We start from the raw sequence: 20,053 nt of genomic DNA, 5'->3' as shown, positions 1-20,053 counted from the left end.
TAGTATTGAATCAACAAGATGGCGGTCCACCAATTCAATGTTTACGATGAACATTTGTGTTAGGCCTAACCACATAGAGTCTAGCTGTGAGTGTAATTCGTACTTTTGTCTCCCAACTCAGATTTTGCCTACAGATATTTAAAGTACTGATTCTACTACTAAATTGCCCATCCCTATGAATACAATTAACATTTTATATTATTTCTCGTATTTTTATTTTCTTTTTATTTCACACCTCACCTGTTCGTAGCTGTTCAGTACTGTTCACTGCTCATTAAAAAAAAAGTAGATCTAGTAGATTTCTAGATCTAGATCTAAAAGTCAAGTGCGGGTACTGACTTACTTGAACTTGCTTGAGTGTATAAATTAGTAAATTAGATCTTAGCATAGCCTGCTAAATCTATATTAGGGCACATGACTTTTTCCCCTCCCAAAACTATTACTATGCCATAGTATGGCACAGTAACTATGCTTACCAACAGGGACAGGTCACAAACTAAATAATAATCTAGATCTAGAAATAGGGGGGGGGGGGGCTACTGAAATAGATTTAGTTAGAATACAATTACTTAGTCTACTTGAATTACAATCTGAATCTTACTAGATCTACAACCCAAGCGATTGATTTTTTGAAGAAATTGTTAAAAAAATAATGTTTTTGTTTACGTCACCTTTTCAGCTTTTTGTGAGAATAAAGGAAAATAAATGACATTCAAATCACAAGCAATCACTTATTTATTAGGCCCTAATAATGTTAATTATTATAGGCCTAATCATAAGAAAATAGGCCTAATGGAATGAGTGCCTAATGCCGCTATTCCCAGTTGACTGTGGGAATGAATAGACATTTATTATTTTATAGGCTAGCCTATATTTTTATTGGTAATTGTTTTAGGTGCGTAAAATCGGCCAAAGCTAGTAAGGCGCGAAAAAGTTGCTTCATTGGTAAGGCTTTATTAGAAGTATATTGTGATATATTTGTGTCAAATATTAGAGATAACTGAATATTAATTATTAAACCAAAATCAGTTGCTAAATTTATCAATATAGGTCAGAAATTAACTTTAAACAGCAGTGTTTGCGAGGCAAGATTTGCAATATAAACAGCTGCCACCTGTAAGTTAGAGTGCTTTCCCCTGAAACTCTAACTATAATTTTACCAAAAAAAAACTTAAACAAGATGGGTGCTAAAGTAAATGAGCTTGGTTGCATCTGATGAAAACATTGCTAGTCTTTATTTATTGCTGAAAAGTTTTAATACAATTGTCTAAAAACAGGTACATTAATGAAATTTTGAAACATTTTTGTAACTTTTTAAACATAAATCCTCCTAAAAATGTGATATAATTACTAAAATTTAATGAGTCACCTTTTTTGACATTTCTAGCCTCGGCCGATTTTACGTACCTAAAACAATAGATTAACTTATTATCATTATAGCCATAGGTAGCATAGGCCTACATAGAGTCTGGGATCTAAATCTAGGAAAAATCTAGATCTAGACATTTCCATTTGCACTATTTTGCATTTTACTTTTTTGAAGTTTTGTCACAGAAATTGAAACAACTAAGATATAAAATAAGATTATAAGCAATGTTGAACGTTAAAATTTATAGTAGTGTAAATACTTTAGGACAGGAGATTTTGCCATAGATATCTGACTTCAAAGCTTCAGTGGCTATTAATTTAATTTGGGATTTATTTATTATTATAAATTATTATACACATGAAATGTACAAGTCTATATTATTTATAACCACAAAAAAGACATATTAATACATTTACCTGTTTTCATATTATTAGGAGTGCTGTTAATCTGTAATACATTAACTATCTTCAGCGATTATAATAATTAGCCTATTTTGTAATGAATGTATTGAAAAATGAGTATTCTGCCTAAAACCGTATTAAAAATACACAAACCTTTTATAGATATCATTTATTTTATTAGGCTTTTTAAATCATAATTTGTGAATGTATTCATTGTTGAGTTTTGAAAATTTATAATTATAATTGAATAGCATTTTGTTTTTAGTTACAGAATGGTTAATATGCTAGACTAAAGTGTGTTAGTAACTGCATCAAAGCCTTTAAAATGGAGCCAAATCACTGGAACTACAACTTACAGTATGGGCATTCAACTTCTGGTGGCCTTCCAGCAACACACACTTCTCTCAACAGACTTGACCTTACTTCTGGTAAGAATCATAGCACAACTTTGCCCATTTTAATTTACTAGGCATGCTGCCCAGCTTCACTTAGGCTTTCGAAAACATTGAGAATTTGAATGCTTAATTAATTCGCCCGAGGGTCGGTCTACAACCTCAGGAGTTATGAAGAGGTTCCTACATGGACATTTTTTTTCAATTTATAGCTCATATAAGGCGCCGGTCAGTCGAGGTCAGTTTTGCCCCCCTCATCGTAGACTTTTTGGCCAACCGGCCCCCGTGTTCTGTCGCCCCAAGGCAAGATCCTGCCAAATTTGCGGCGCCAGGAAGTACCCTATCGGGCACCCGACAACTTTGCTTTATATATTATAGAGATTAGCAAATTGCATAGATAAACAAAGATTTCAATAAAGTAATTAAGGCCTGAAATACTTTAATATAGAAATGTATTATTTGAATAGATTCTAGATCTAGGTAGGGTCTACATCTGTGTAAGTCTAGTTTTTCCGTGAATCTAGATCATCTAGAATATCTAGATCTAGAATCCTAATAGAAATTTTTTTTTCAGTTTAGCCCGATCAAAATTGTATTGTATAAATTTTATAGCATACGTAGATCTAAATAATATTTGAATGATATAGTTCATTTCTTTTTATTCTAAACACGACAGATGATGTCATTAGTTAATGTATAAACATTAGTGACGTCACTGTTTTATGCATTCTTTTTCACAACTATAAACGCTTTTCCTGTTGCATAATTAAAACTGATTTTCTACATTCGAATACGCCTTTATTTTTTATTTTTCTTCTTTAAATAAAATTGTGGTTATACATTTAAAACATCTACCATATTATTTTCAACAAAAGTCCGTAGCAAGTTCTCCATATATCGCTGAAGATTCTGACGCGCTATCTGGTGAAAATATTTTGCGGACAGAGAGCGAGAGAAGTGCGCACATGGGCTTTTATATATTAGGATTTTTCTAATTACAGTTTAGACTACATTTTCCTCTTCAGTTTAGCCATTAAGGGTTAACAGCACAATTTTAAAAACAATCGCTAAAGAAGCTTTGGGATTAACATCTTGTAAAGCTTAGCAATCCATAGGGCAGATGAAGTAAGTTCTTATGTTTCTTCACCTCAGCATTTGAAGGGATGGTGTGGTAAGCCACCTTTCTTTCCCTCAACGTGAGCCATGTACCTATCAGAGCTAGGTGGACTCAATGACAACCTGCAGTCCTGCGTCTGGACCCAGATTTGAACTCGAGACCTTCAGGCTAGCAGACGAATGGTCTACTGTCTGCCCCCACACTTCCCAAAAAGTGCCAACAGTATAGTTAGTAACTGTCGTGACATTAAGTGTGTTATATTTTAAACAGCAATAAAATTGCCTCTATCTACATGAATAAACAAATATGGTAATATGTTTTACTTCTAGGACTTGGTTTGACTCACAGCCTACAAGCCTCTCATGGCTCTCTTAGTGGCAGGTCTATGGCAAGTGTTAATTATGGCTTGGGAGTTCCAGTTCTAGAAACTATGTCATCCATTAATTCTGGGATTTCCAGCCAGCAGAGCCATAAAGGTATGTCACTAGGTCAAGGTCAACTAGTGTTTGAGCCTCAACTCCGTGTCCAAGCCGAGCAGCAGTCACCAACTTACAGGGGCTACGACAGTTCCAAAGCTCTGAGAGCAGACAGTCTGGCAAGGGAATCAGCGGCCAGGAATCAACTCTTGGAGGCAGCAGCTGCAGCCAGGATGTGGGGCCCATCCTCATCCTTGTACAACCAGTTTGGCTCCATTTTGTCTGAGGTCTCTGGCCCAACCGTTACCACCTTGTCATCACCAGTTTCTGGAACTGGAAGTATTATCTCCCCCAAGTCCAATCAAATTCAGATGCACGATCCGCCACCTGCTCACAGCTCTAACACCAGGCACATACAAAGAAATCTCCACTCCACTGAGCTCTTATATGGCAGGAGCACAGAGTCCTTGATCCCATCAGGCCTGACTCAGATCTCTGTTTACAGCTCCAGTGGTCTCAGTAAACAAACTTTAGTCAACAGTCAACAGCAGGTCTTACACAGACATGCTTCCTTGCACAACCAACAGTCCTATGCATCTCATAATGATATTGAAGACTTATCCTCCAACTCTCAAAACCAACCCTATGGTTCATATGCAAATCTTTCAGTCAATGACTCTCAAGACTTTTCCCCCACACAATTGTCAGGGGACATCAATTACGAAGCTGTGAGCCCTGCCTCTTCTATGAATGAAAGTTCCCAGGCAAATCAAGAGCATTCTTCATTTTCTATTGTACAGTTTCCTGACTTGGCCAATCTGACCTCTGAGCACGCCCACACCCTGGCTGATAAATTCCAGGAAAATGATTTCCGTTTGAAAATTGACACTCGAGCTCAACAACAGCATGAGATTTTATCATCCCACCTGGGACAGCGCCAAGATCTAAGCAGTGCTTTAAAAATTCCTAAAGACATGCCCAACCTGCAGATGTTATCAATGCCAGGGAATCAGCGTGGCAGCCAGTTCCAGCAGCTGTGGATGGGTAACTGCATGAGCATGCCCCAGAGCCAGATCTCCATCAGCTCCCCTGACAGCCTCATCCAGGTCTCACAGCACAACTCTCTGACCACATCCTCCATGCAGCAGCCCCCTGCCCCTATCCCCATCCAGGCTCTGGCAGACTCTACAACCAAACCGAAGCGCCCCAGGAGCAGGAAAAAGAAAGAGCCAAATCAGCCCCAAAGCCCAGGCAGTGAGATAAAAAAATCCCCCGTGTCTATGTCCCACAACATTCTCAACCTCCCCCCTAGCTCTCCTCATGTTTCCACCCTCCCCATGGCATCTCATGTCAGCCAGACTAATCAGATGCAGGGGTACCGGAACTCTAATAACAATCAGTTTCTCTCGAGGGATATCCAGAGAGCTCAAACCCCTTCCATGCCTCAAAACTATTCCATCCAGGATCACCAGAGCCATGGCTACCCTCTTGAAGCAAGTCCCAAGTTAACTGTAGGGCAGAACCAGAATCTAATAAGAAATCAAAATGAATTTATTCTGCCCAATCGTCTTGTCAGTGAAAAGACTTCGAATTCTTACAAGCAAGCTCAGAGAAAATCTGTTGACGTCAGTTCAAAAAGCAATAACTTATCAAATCAGGTATACAGATCCAACATTCCAGATAACCAACAGCATTTGCAGACTTACGCTAGCCACACTATGATGGCTAGCAGTGGGCAGCACAGAGTGTCGCCCATGCAGGACAATCGCACGGGTATTGGAAGGATGCAGGGTTATTCAGAGCTCTCCTCACAACAAAAGATGGCTAGTCAAATGTCCCCTCTAGAACAGCTGTCTCCACAGAGTGCCGACAGTAGTGGTTATAGCAATAAAATGAATAGTTCCGGACACATTCTGACCTCTGGAATCATTAGCTCTCAGTCCATACCTATGTCTCATTCCCCCATGGACTCTAGACCTGTGAGTGTTGAGCCTTCAGCAATGCATGCATACGAGCAGGCTCACTCTGCTGGGTTGATAGATGCCCAGGACTCTGCTCAGTTCCAGTTGGATTTCTCAGGGCAGCCTTTCCTGGAACAGTTGGTTAGTGTCCATGCTCCACTCACTGTCCATTCAGGCAGTTATGGTCAGAGTGCTGAGAATGGAGAAGTTGTCTTCACAACTTTGGTCTCACCTGCAGACAGCGCAAGGCTTCATCAGCATCACGACTCAGCCAGTAATGATGGCTTCAGGCCTACTTACCATGGTGAGGCTGTTCATGAAATAAGGCCTATAGGCTCCATAGGAGGCCATCTTGGAATGGAGGATGTTACCTTTAATGCCTTTTTTGATAACCAAAGAGAATTAGACACAGACGATACCATGAGCATTCACCAAGGCTCACACTCAACACCTGAGTCTGATAAAATGAGCCTGACATTTGTGCCACGTGTTGTTGAAGATGATGAGTTAAGTCACTTCACTCAACCTGGTCTAGCCCAACCTGTCATGGTTAAAAAGGAGATCCATGAACCTAAGCCCCAGCCTAAAGACTCCTTCCAGAACTCTTTCTTAAGCTACTTACAAGGTCATAAGCAGGAGACCCTGTCCAGTGTTTCTTCCTCTGCTGTTACCAAAAAACCCCAGCTTCCTAAATACATCCCAGAACCACGACGTCCAAAGCCTGTCCAGCCCCCGAGAGAAAGCTTAAACTTATCTGATGCTGAAGACAGCACCAGCAAATTCAAAGACTCTTCCATGTTCAGTGACAATGACTCCTCTCACAAAAGTGAGAGCGACAGAGAAGGTTATTCCGTTCAGAGAACTAGTGAACTTGCAGTCAAAATCACTTTGCCAAAGAATAAGAAAAAAAATAGGTTCGGGCCTTTCGCTGAATCTTCATTACTTAAAGATAGCATGCGCAAAAATAAGGAGAGTGCATCAAAACGTAAAAGGAAAAAAGGCAAGCACAGAGTGGGTTCAGAAGGTGAGGATTTATGGCCTGCCGATGGATCAGATGATGACATGCCCTCAAGACCAGAAGTTGTTAGAGAATCTACCCCACCTCCAGTCAGAACATCCATTGGCAGAAAAGCCAAAGAAAAATGCATAGAAAAGACTACAAAACACAGTAAGTTTTACCTTGATGTAAACAACTTAACTTACTGTAACTGTTTCTTTTATTTAGTAAACAGCCAGATCCTGAATATTTGTTTTGATATTGATGATTATACTATTTAGAAAAATCAATAATGAAATCTCTACTTAGAATTATAGGGTCAACTAAACAATTTCAAATCTTAATTTTCAGGATCTTGAAGAAAAATCTATAAATATAATAAATGGTCTATTATTTTTTTCTTTAACTCTGTAATTCCATTGCTCAGTACTCAGAAAGCTAAATTATATATTATAGCTCTTTTAAAAGTGTATAATCATTTGGATGTACACTCTAAGAATATAAATTATAATGAAGATGTAAAAACTAATTTCATATTTAGTTGTTTTTTTTTTTTTTTTTTTTACATTTTAAATTTACAATTTGATTTTTGGTAAAATTAAAAGATTTAATTGACAGAACTATTCAATCCATTTTAGTTAGCTAGCTCAGGCTCACCTTTATGGCAAGCAATAACTTGTGTTTCAGGTAAACATTCTGGATCAGAGAGTAGTTCAGATGATGACTTGTTGCCTTTTAAAGGGAAAAAAGCCACTAAAAGTGATGATTCAGATAAAAATTATGATTCTGATAAAGACCCTGTATGGATGCCATTTGATGTTGTAAGACGCTGTTACTATTTTTACCATTAATCAGTAGTTCATCAAAACTTTAAAATATATTACTATGCAGAGGCTAATACTGTTTATTACTTTCAGTAAGAATAAAAATCATGATAATTAGAAATAGGAAACAGTTAATTTAGAAATAGGCAAGAATATGAGAAAATGTTGAACCAAAACAGTTAAAAACCAACTTCTAATATTTGTTTAATTTTTTGCAAGGATCTTAAACAAGGGCATGAATTTGATGAAAAAAGAAAAAAGGCTAAGTATGTTGATTTATTTTTAACTACATTAATCATATTCATCATATAAATATTCTTATTAATTCCATAAATTTTCATTCCTTTGACCGTGAAGTATGAAGTAATCATTTATAAGTTTTGTTTAACACACTAAACAGTTTGTAGCTAAATGGTATTGGTATGAGAAGGGCTGTCCCTTGGTGGCTTGATGGTATGCTTTACTTGCAGTGTATGCTGTCAACTTGATACCTTGGTTTTTACTTTCTCGTATATACGAAGTATAGAGAAAGTATTGTAATCGTGCAAAAAAAAAAATCGAGATTTTTACAGATCTCGACGTTTTACACCTCACTGATACGGAAAAACATAATTTTGCAATCTTGTCCGTATGTCTGTGTGTGTGTGTGTCTGTGTGTGTGTCCGTGTGTAAACACGATAACTTGAGTACCGTTACAGCTAGGTTGATGAAATTTCACATATAAGTATTATATCAAAATCGTAGATCCGTATCAACTTTTGAGCGATTTCCGATAACCGGAAGTGGTACTTTTCCTACTTTGAATTTTTCAAAAGCCTATAACTTGAGTACTATTTCAGATAGATAAATGAAATTTCACATGTAAGTAAAAGATCTAATTCTCTACCTTCTGTTAAATTTTGAGTAATTTCCGTTGACTGGAAGTAGTAATTTACGCTACTTCCGATTTCTCAAAAAACTAATGTAAATTTTAAAAGTACTAATAATATTGCGCACTATTATGCGCTTTTTTATTGGGCGTTCACTTGGTGTGCAATTAATTTGTCTACGAGATTTTATTCTATTTTTAAAACTTTAAATATTTAAAATGGATTAAAAATCATGTCTATAGCCCGAGTTCCCATCCCCTGTTATATTATATAAGAATATTCGAGAAAGTTTAGGGGAGATCACTCCCGGTTTATTTAAATTGGGAAACAAACTTTTTTTTTCTTACCTTTTGTTTTTGAATAACATGACTGCAGTGGTTGTTAGAAGATGTAAACAGGATGTTTTTTGTTAATCATACACAGGCTTGCTAGATTGTTTAATGTTTTTCCTGACAATTGTTTTATACATGTTATTTAGGTAGTTTTTTTTCTGACTTGAAAGATGTGTTATACTTTTTAACACTTGTTATTTAGGCAGTTTTTCCTGACTTAAAATATATTTTATACTATTAAAAACTTGTTATTTAGACGGCGTGTTCGAACTTCAAGCACAAGATCTAACAAATCTGCACATAGAGTGCATCACTCCTCTGCTCCTAGTCACAACTCAGTTGCTGGCACTCCAACTGTTGTTAACCCCTGCAAGCCCCAGGGAGAATCTTCACTTGGGAACTCTGAGTTTAAGGTTAGGTTTATATTTTTAATGTAAATGTAATACAACATTGGTTAGTTTATGGTGGGCCATTCTTAAACTGTTAATATACAGTAATGCTTATGTTGTCTAATGGATAAATGTGGGTTGTTAAGAAAATGAACTGATTCTATTTAAAACATTACATAAGTTATACATAGTCGTTTTGTAAATGTATTTTGTGCTTTGAAACTGTAGGTTGGCATGTTTGTGATTGAAAAAAAAGACAAGCTCAGCTTTGATAGCTACCCAATCTGGCGAATAGAACCTGATAGGATACGCAAGTTTGAGTACAGGAGCTTTGGGGACACAGTGCAACATGTGGCTGTTGAAACAGTACGTGTTTTTGTATTTGATGTTTACAGCAATTGTTCTTATTATTGTCCCGTCCCCCCTCTCTTTTCCACTGTGGGGGGGGGGGGGGGGAAGGGGGGGTTGTAGCAACTCTCATTTGCCCAATAACTAGTTAGAGCTAAGTTAGACTGCACAGAAATTTATTTTCCTAACAAAACCTATTCAATTAAACCAAAACAAATTATGAACCTTTAAGCTTGACCTAGGCTTCATACCATATATTGAGGAAAAGCTGTATTGTTTAGAAAAGATTGCATGAAATGAAAAGAATTAAAGTCTTAAGAGATTTTCAAACATTTGAAGCACTTTGGTTTAGAATTTGGTTAACACTACTGTTTGCTATATAGCAGGTGTATAGTTTATTAGTATCTACTATAAGAAACTAATAACACATCCAGCATGCTAAAATAAATTAAACTCAGTGTGTGTTAGGTAGGCAAGCCCCCCCTGTGACACAGACAACAGACACTCATGCTCATGATAAAACACCTGTTACATCTCTAGCTCATCCACACATGATGCATTGGGTGTTATTGTTACAGTAACACTGATTAATGTCTCATTGGTTGTAAGCTTTCAGCTGGAAATATTGAATATTACTGAATAAGTATTACAAATTTAATATTTGCTCAAAAAAAAAAAAATGTGTGTACAATAATGTAATGAAAGTACAAAACTTAGTGTAAGATTCAGTTTGTGTTGTTATTATGTGTTTGGGATAATTCCAATTTTGGATCCCTCATTAGAACTGTGCTTATATAAGAGTTACAATTATGATTAATAAATTATTTAAAGATGTTTAAAATGTATGTATTATGTTTTGGTTTTCAGTTAGGTTTAGTGTTATCTAAAGGTTTTAATTAAGAGTGTGGTTAGTTGTTAGGTTTGCATTTAAAATTGGCATTGAGTATAGTCTGTCTTTGACTTTGCTTGGGGTTGATAAAATGAGATTTGGAGACGAGTTGGCCAAGGCTTAACTTTTAAATGCTGATATATTACTTCAGCATCACAGTATTTTTACTTTCTCATATATACGAAGTATAGAGAATGTCTTGTAATCGTGCAAAAAAAAACCATATTTTTGCAAATCTCGACGTTTTAGGGCTCCCTGAGTAAAAAAAATATAGTATTGCAATCTTGTCCGTATGTGTGTGTGTGTGTAAACACGATAACTTGAGTACCGTTACAGCTAGGTTGATGAAATTTCATAAATAAGTATTATATCAAAATCGTAGATCCATATCAACTTTTGAGCGATTTCCGATAACTGGAAGTGGAACTTTTTCTACTTTGAATTTTTCCAAAGCCTATAACTTGAGTACTATTTCAGATAGATAAATGAAATTTCAAATGTAAGTAAAAGTTCTAATTCTCTGCCTTCTATCAAATTTTGAGTGATTTCCGTCGACCGGAAGAAGTAACTTACGCTATTTTTGATTTCTCAAAAAAAAAAAAAAACCGCATGTGAATTTATAAAGTACTAATAATATCCCGCATTATTATGCACATTTTATTTGGCGTTCACTTGGTGTGCAATTCTTTTTTTTATGAGATTCTATTCTATTATAAAAAGTTTAAGTAATTAAAAATGGCTTAAAAATATTGTCTATGTCCCGAGTTGCCATCCACCATAATGTTATATTAGAATATTCGAGAAAGTTGAGGGGAGATCACTCCCGGGTTTATTTACTGAGAGACTCTGCATTGACAAATATATTGGATTAGCTTCTGTTAGGCTAAAGTTGTAACAATGGGCTTAATTTTTCTTGCCTTCATGTGTAACACTTTGTCACAAGATTGTTAACTAACTTTTTATCTGAACTAATAATTCTATTCATACTTACAGTACACCACATGGATGAAGTCTATGGAGAGCCAATTTGAACCTATAAAAGTTCATGAGGTTGAAGGGGTGAAAAATTCTGAACTTTTAACTGTCAAGGTGCTGGATGAGTGCAGACCCAAACCTCAGAGTGATAGAAGGTAGCTTCAATAATTAGATGCCACAGTTTGTTATCGACAGCACACACACACACACACACACATCTAAAGCAGTAATGTAATGTGTTAGAAGGTAGCTTCAGTAATTAGATGCCACAGTTTGTTATCGACAGCACACACACACACACACATCTAAAGCAGTAATGTAATGTGTTAGAAGGTAGCTTCAGTAATTAGATGCCACAGTTTGTTATTGACAGCACACACACACACACACTTCTAGAGCAGTAATGTAATGTGTTAGAAGGTAGCTTCAGTAATTAGATGCCACAGTTTGTTATTGACAGCACACACACACACACACTTCTAGAGCAGTAATGTAATGTGATAGAAGGTAGCTTCAGTAATTAGATGCTACAGTTTGTTATTGACAGCACACACACACACACACTTCTAGAGCAGTAATGTAATGTGTTAGAAGGTAGCTTCAGTAATTAGATGCCACAGTTTGTTATTGACAGCACACACACACACTTCTAGAGCAGTAATGTAATGTGATAGAAGGTAGCTTCAGTAATTAGATGCTACAGTTTGTTATTGACAGCACACACACACACACACACACACACTTCTAGAGCAGTAATGTAAGGTGATAGAAGGTAGCTTCAGTAATTAGATGCCACAGTTTGTTATCGACAGCACACACACACACACACACATCTAAAGCAGTAATGTAATGTGTTAGAAGGTAGCTTCAGTAATTAGATGCCACAGTTTGTTATCGACAGCACACACACACACACATCTAAAGCAGTAATGTAATGTGTTAGAAGGTAGCTTCAGTAATTAGATGCCACAGTTTGTTATTGACAGCACACACACACACACACACTTCTAGAGCAGTAATGTAATGTGTTAGAAGGTAGCTTCAGTAATTAGATGCCACAGTTTGTTATTGACAGCACACACACACACACACACTTCTAGAGCAGTAATGTAATGTGATAGAAGGTAGCTTCAGTAATTAGATGCTACAGTTTGTTATTGACAGCACACACACACACACACTTCTAGAGCAGTAATGTAATGTGATAGAAGGTAGCTTCAGTAATTAGATGCCACAGTTTGTTATTGACAGCACACACACACTTCTAGAGCAGTAATGTAATGTGATAGAAGGTAGCTTCAGTAATTAGATGCTACAGTTTGTTATTGACAGCACACACACACACACACACACACACACACTTCTAGAGCAGTAATGTAAGGTGATAGAAGGTAGCTTCAGTAATTAGATGCCACAGTTTGTTATTGACAGCACATACACACACACTTCTAGAGCAGTAATGTAATGTGATAGAAGGTAGCTTCAGTAATTAGATGCCACAGTTTGTTATTGACAGCACACACACATACTTCTAGCGCAGTAATAATAGAGATCGATGTCTGTTAGCTCTAGCATCAATGTTAATTTTCTCACTCATGTTTTCTTCCCTGAGATGTACCCAGCCAGATACAACATTGGTTATTGTAGTTTTTAATAGTACTCAATCCCACTTGTGTTGTTTCTGGATTAAAAAGTAATATTCAATCCATGGAATTGATTTTGTGTTCTCCCACCCATTAGACTGGAGACAGAGTATGAAGATGACCCACTGATTGAAACCTTCAATGTTTACCTCCAAGTGTTCCTGAGTCAAGCATTGGAGCCTAACTTTCTTTCTGTCATTCTCAACACTCAGGGTAGGTGGATCACATTTGCTTTCTGTCACTGGTCAATCTATTCTTGTCAAGTTTTATATGTGTATTTATTAATTCATGATGTGTTGTTTATTTCCAAAGAAAAATTTTATATTGATGCCCTCAATCTGATTGATGACATGATTGAAGCTAAATGTAAAGAAATAACAAGACTAGCACACTGGAAGTTAACTTTTTTGGTGGGTTCATTTTACTATTTTGTCATGAAATATTATTAAAGAAAGTATTAGTTATTCTAGGAATTGTAATATTTAGTCAATCTTATATGCATATCCACGTTTTGTCATATTATTCTTTACGGACTGACCTGCGACGTAGCATACGCCGCTATTTACCCAGCTCTACGATTGTAAACAGCTCACCAGACTGGTGGGGGTGGTCTGGAGAGCGAGGGAGGGGGAGAAACGGTGTGCCTATGTGGTGGTGTCCCACATGGTCTCTCCATGGAGAGAATTATATACGTAGATTATTTTTATTTTATAGATCAAAGTAACATTACTAGTATTATAACACCACTAGATGTATTCAAAACAAAATGTTCTTATATTTTGATCCAGTTAACAACTATTCTGTATATTTTGTCCGAATTCCTGAGTTAAAATCAATTACCTCTGTTGCCATTAGGAGTGCCTCCACAGATGTCCTTTGATGAAAGAAATAGACCGTCCCAACCTTAAACAACCCTGTCAGGTAACTGATACTCCTCTAGTGTGTGCTCAAAGTTTAATAAATGGATTATTCAATTTGTTGTTTGTTTTGTTTCTGACAAGGTATAGGTTGTGGTTAAGTATTTTTTTTTTATCGAAAAAAAAAAAGAAACTTAAGCAAGTTAGACTTACACTTGCAATACTTACATTGTTGATGATAACATCTGTAATGTTGTATCTTTAAATACACCAGGCCAGTGAAAACTCCAGTCCTCCAACTATAAAGTCTGTGATTCTCAGTGGAAACCCTTATGACAGGTTCTTATTAACAGAACAGCCACAACACAGATCTGAAGCTGCTTCAGTGAGTTTTTATAAGGCTTTGATTTAGTCAACAAACTCCGGTTGACCTTATGTGTGTGTGTGGCAAATCTTCAAACTCATACATGCTCAATCCAAACATTTAATACTCAATCTAAAAATGCATCTAAATTCTACAACATGAAAAGCTAAAATGTTGACCTACTATTTTAATTTTTTTAATACAAGAATTACTTATGAGAAGAAAAAATTAAATTCAAACCTTTATAATAAAGAGCATAAAATGCAGCGTAATTTTTTTTTTAAACCTGCTTACTTTAGTAAAAAGAATTTTGCAAACATGAAATGTCTTACATATTTTAGTGACCAGTGCTTTTACTTAAGTAAGTTTGTTTATTTTTTTATTTTCGGTGCATTTAATGTTCATTATGATGTAGGTTTTTGTATTTGTTTTATTCTATCTGTTTTAGAAGGGTTTCTGAGTTTATTTTTCAGAGATTTAAAACCTACATTAGTAATACTTCACTTATTTACAATGCTAACATTGATTATCACTAAAGATTTAGTAGATTAACAATATTCATGTTCAACATGTTTACCAAAAACCACTTTTAAAGATACTTGTCTAAAATTGAATATGTTACTACTAAAATATTGTACTGGATTCTAACACCACCAGCTATATATCTACCTTCAGGAGTTCATGATTGGCAAAGTTGCAGCCTACTATGTCAGGACATATCATTCTCTGTATCATTTTAAGTACTGGCTTAATCAGCGTTGTGATGCCAAGGTAACTATACAACATTCACATTTTTTAGACTTTTTAAAATTTATCTGTCCAACAGTCTGTATTTGTTGGACTTCAGGCCTTTTAAATTAATGTTATACGTCAAGATTTAATCATTTTGTCAGAAAAGTTGTGTTTACATATAAACTTTGTTAGTTTGCGTTTGTTAATAGAAATAAAATGATAAATTAAAAGCCTTTTCTTTTTTGTCCCTGAAGGTGAAGACAATGAAAGAAAGCAACAAGCTAGAGAATATAAGCAATGAGTTTATTTTAGACAAGTGCTTAGAGAACAGCTCCTGGGTCTTACAGGTAGATTTTTTTCTCTGAATTTCAGTATTTATAGAACTAGTTTCAATCAATTCAGAATGAATTTCAGTATTTTTTAAACTATTTTCAATCAATTCAGAAGAAATTTCAGTATTTATAGAACTATTTTCAATCAATTCAGAATGAATTTCAGATCTAAAATATTTACTTTCATTTTGCAGTCATTCGACAATTTGAAAAATTTGCTCAAGTATGGTGGAGAGGCACCACGATGAATGGCGTGATGCTTCCAGTGTTTCACATCAAGTGATTTACTATATGCAGAGTTGTTTTTTATAGTAATTTTATATCTAAAAATTCTAGTCCAAATTTTTTTATTCAATGAAATGTTTTTTTTAACCAATTTAGCTATTAAATTGGAATGAAATGGTTTCTCATTTTAAATGTATGATATTTATTAAAGAAGAAACAATAGCAAGTGCTAAAGCAAATGCTGTGAAACAAACTTCAAGAATAATCAGAAACACTACATGTAGATTGGCTTAGTACTGTTGAAGTCAAAGATGCATAGAGAACTTAAAGAAAAATCATGGCCAGTTTCTAACTATTAAGGCTTTGGAAAGGGTTCTTAAACATTAACATATTTTTAAAATATTTTCATCTAGTTAAATCAGTAGGCTAACCTGTTAAAAATTTTTTTTTAATTTTGAAGTTGTTACCATTTTGTCAATGTTAATACCAAAATTGAAGTAAACGAGAAAAGTGTTTTTAATATCATTGATTTGATATTGCCATGACTGTACTTACAACATGTAGAGAAAGCAAAGAATACCTTGTGGGATTACTCTTTGTTTCCTTGAACAGATATCGGGGGGGGGGGGGGTGTAGTAAAGAAAAATGACATGGAGGTCAGATGGCTCCTCTGTGTTGACCCATGAACCCCACCTCATTTAGTTCAGCAGATGATCTATTTTTTTTTGTTACTCTCAAAGTGGTATTCCATTGTTGCTTTATGCTTGAGTTACTAAGAAATGCTGAACTGATTCCAGCACTCCATGCCTTACCTATAAATAGTTGTACGTGCTCTAGTAAAGTTAGCTCCATGTTTCTTGTGAAAACTCCAGCTGTTGGTTTTAATATCTCAGTAGTTATTTGGAAGGGGTGGTAGCGCTTGATAATTCTAACAGTGGCTCTCACTGTTTACATGCACCAGATCTATTGATGTTATGTTTTTAACAACTTGTGTCATTGTTATCCTGTATTTTTCTCACTTTATGTATGCTTGTGTTTTCTAAAGCAGTGTAGTGGAACCATATCTGTACCATTGCTTTTTAAATGGCCAAAACCAATTAATTGGAAAAGTTATTGTCTTAATCAGTTGATTTTTTTAAAATTGTAAATATAACAAATAGTTTATTTCAAAAAAAGTTTTTTGTTATTACCATGCAATGAATTGTTCCTTCATAATATTTCACTGTACCTCTCACATTAGGCATATAACTGTTTTTATAGTTAACCACCACTAATAGGCAGGAACTCTTGTTAAAAAGCAATTAAAATACTGATTCATTTTTGCATTATTCATTTATTATAAAAAAAATTCGCAGCATAATGATTTTATAATAATGTTGATTATTATCCAAGAGGATGTAAAATACAAGTTTTCATCATTCTTTCATTGCATTTTATTGATAATCTATACCAAGATTTAATGAAATCTACATGTGAACATATACAAAGTACAGACATGAAATATGTAGTGCTGGAGACAGACCATGAAACAATTTGTAGTAATATGTTAGACAAAGTTGTTTTTTTTATCTTGAATGTATAGACATTCTTCACTGGCACTATATTATTAAAACTTTGTACATAAAACTGGGTATTTATCTTTCACACCTGTGTTATTCTATTAGCAACAAGCCTTTTGTAAAGGTATTTATTGTATAGTATCATTTAAATTGTATATATATTAAGTAAGAACATAATGCTTTCAATTGAATGTTGAGTATTGAAACTTACAGAATATATTGTTTACATCTCAACCCCACCTCCTGACAGTGTTCTGCGTAGATGACCCTGTTGTAAACTAATGCCCAGTGGTAGTATGTGTTAATGATATATATAGTATTGTGTTGTGTGTTCAAGGTTGGATCCTTCTTCTAGTGTCAGTCTAAAAGGGATGTAATAGCCTATTTATTTTATGTTACTCAGTTTTATCACTGAGATCACTACAAAATGTTATGGGTATCCAAAAGAAGTTTAAGTTGGACAAAGTGAGAACTAATTTAAAAGCAAACAGTAGACTTGTATTTGTGGTTTCTATATTTTTAGGTGCTCTTGATATGCAGTATTTGACAGAGAATTAAGTTTTAATGGTTTCTGCTCTGATCAGTTGTGCCAAATCAATTTTTAATTAATCCTTTATCATTAAAAAAAATTTCACATAATGAATTATTTATGAAGAAATTTTCTGATTTTAAAAATAGTCATATTATTTTTCTTTTTTATTATCACATAGGATAGTGAACTGTTTGCAGTTTTTTTTATCATTCACAAAAAGCAAGAAGTGTGTATGTAAATAGTTATGTGTTATTTTTATTTGACTGTATTCCAGCGTACATGTAAAATGTATCACACATGAATAAGAAGACCGATGCCTTGATGAAAACTCTCCTAATATATATAGTCATAGGGTTACTGTGATATTGAACCATTACATTCTAGTTTCAACTATCTTCTATTATTTTTTTAAAACTAATTTGAGAGTTCTGGAATGGCTATCATTTGCCTAGGTTTATAAATAAGTAAAAGTTTAAAATTCTATTTGTTCATTTGGTGCGTGGTGGTTCTCTAAGTGCTTTTATTTTTAGAAATGAATTTTTCTATCGTCTTTTCATCATTTTAAATTATGCAGTAAAAGAAAAATTTGCATTTTACTCATTTACATTTCTCTTTTTAATGCTTTTTATAGCATGGTTCAATGTCCTCTTGTTTTTTTTTTAAATTCCAGTGTTTATTTTACTTCAAATCTAAGAAAGATTTTATTTTATTTATGTGGTAATAAAAGCATGATGTTGATTGTAATGCTTGTAGTTTTTGTTTTCAATGTTTCGCATACAACTTTGAAAAATAGTAACATTGCATTTGTTGTAGAAGTATTTCAAACAGAAAATAATTACTTTAATTGCTACAAACTATCCCAGAATTGTAGATGATTATATAATAAGTTCATAAAAAGCACATTACAAAAGGGCATTTTGTTGATTGTTTTTAAAAAATGAGCTTGTTTTACGTTTTTAGATATTTTAAAATAAAGAATTCATCCAAACTTTTTATGTCAAATTGTGCTCAAAGAAGAAAGGTTTCATGTTGAAATGTAAAATGGTTTATGTAGACCTTTCTATTGCTTACTTCCTCAGGTGGCTGTTATCACAGTTATTTGGGCCATACTGTGTTTCTATGATAACATTTTATAGCAAGATGATTCTGCTCAAAAATGCTTCCTACATGGGATAGTTTAGACAGAAAAGTGCTATACACCTCGGTTACATGCTACTGCAAACATGTCTAGTTCTATAAACAGTTTCTCTTTGTTACATTTTACAAATTATTTTCAAGAAGACATTTGAATATATATGTACTTTCTCAGATTTTTGTATTGTTTTATTTTTGGAGGTTTATATAATTTATAAAAATTGTTCCTGCTTCTAATTACAGTGCTGCACCTAATTTGTTTCATGTCTCATGATGATCATGTGACTCTTGCTTTTTATTTTATTTTGTTGAAAAGTTGTTCAAGTTTCCAGGGGAATTTGTTTTTCTAAATAATTTGTTCATTTTATTTTTTAAAAATTTTCATCTTTTAATTTTAAAATATTTTTTATAAATTAACTATTTAGATAGTTAGCAATGATTTTTTTATTTTTTTTCAAAACAAATATTATAGCTTACAACTTAAATTATCACCTTTCAAATCTGCCTTATAGAAAGTTTAAAGCAAGTAATTCTTCATTCCTCTGTTGTTTTTTCTGGCATATTTCCTACTTGCAAATGTTAAAAAAAAATTAACTATATTTATTAAACGTGATATAAACATTAAAATGTTAAACTTATTTCTTACTTTATTTAGGCTTTTTTTTTAACTTACATTAATTTCTTCCGTGAATAATGTGCTTTGCATTAAACTTTTGGAAGTGTTAGAAAAAGCCAGTTTTTGAAAGTTAGCTGAACTAAGTAACCAATTAAATGTTTTAGCTAGTGGCCAACCTGGCTCTAGTCCAAAGGACTTGCCTTAGTCCAATGGGTACCTGACTCACATTCTCATGTTATGGAAAGGGAAGCCGGCTGAGCCTTGAATTGACCACACTGTCCTTTGATATGCCTAATTGACCACATTGTCCTTTCATATGCCTAGGTCACAGAAACCGGTGAACTCCGCTTCACCAGCCCCTCAGGTCCTAAATGGTATCTTTATTATTTTACTCTCTCGTTAATTGGGGGGGGGGGTATTGTAATCTTAGCAAAAATCAAAATTGATATTTTGACAAATCTTAACCTTTTACACTTCCCTGAGTCATAACAAGCCAGTTTTGCAGTCTTGTGTGTATGTGATATTGTGAACATAACGTTCAGTTAGGTGGACAAAAATTCTTCTTGTAAATCTTACATCTATCTAGTTTTCTCTCAACTAATTTCCAGTAACTGGAATTTGCAGTTACTACATATTATTAAGTACTTAGCCTGCTTAGGCTTACTCATAGCTTCTCAAAAAAAAACAATTTGATATTTCATGTACTCATAAACCAAAGCCAAGCAGTATATATTTTGTTTACACATAAAAAATGTGCAGTTTTTGTACACCAACTTACCA

At 34.4% G+C, this 20,053-nt stretch overlaps 1 protein-coding gene across 1 annotated transcript; it reads left to right on the top strand.

Annotated features, from left to right (window-relative positions):
• The first annotated feature begins 2 nt into the window (after positions 1-2).
• Positions 3-19,264, top strand: LOC131955442 (uncharacterized). The gene is made up of 15 exons (XM_059319565.1): positions 3-86; positions 2,036-2,198; positions 3,609-6,824; positions 7,341-7,474; positions 7,697-7,743; positions 8,935-9,091; positions 9,296-9,433; positions 11,298-11,434; positions 13,020-13,135; positions 13,235-13,332; positions 13,778-13,843; positions 14,054-14,164; positions 14,819-14,914; positions 15,130-15,222; positions 15,402-19,264. Exons 2-15 carry the CDS (start codon positions 2,096-2,098, stop codon positions 15,453-15,455), a joined length of 4,566 nt encoding a protein of 1,521 aa, XP_059175548.1. The 5' UTR covers positions 3-86; positions 2,036-2,095; the 3' UTR covers positions 15,456-19,264.
• The last annotated feature ends 789 nt before the right edge of the window (positions 19,265-20,053 follow it).

Source organism: Physella acuta, unplaced genomic scaffold (assembly GCF_028476545.2).
Source record: "Physella acuta isolate Inbredline_101_S28 unplaced genomic scaffold, ASM2847654v3 ptg001066l, whole genome shotgun sequence".
Lineage (NCBI taxonomy): Eukaryota > Metazoa > Mollusca > Gastropoda > Physidae > Physella > Physella acuta.
This window is presented reverse-complemented; position numbering and strand designations above follow the sequence as displayed.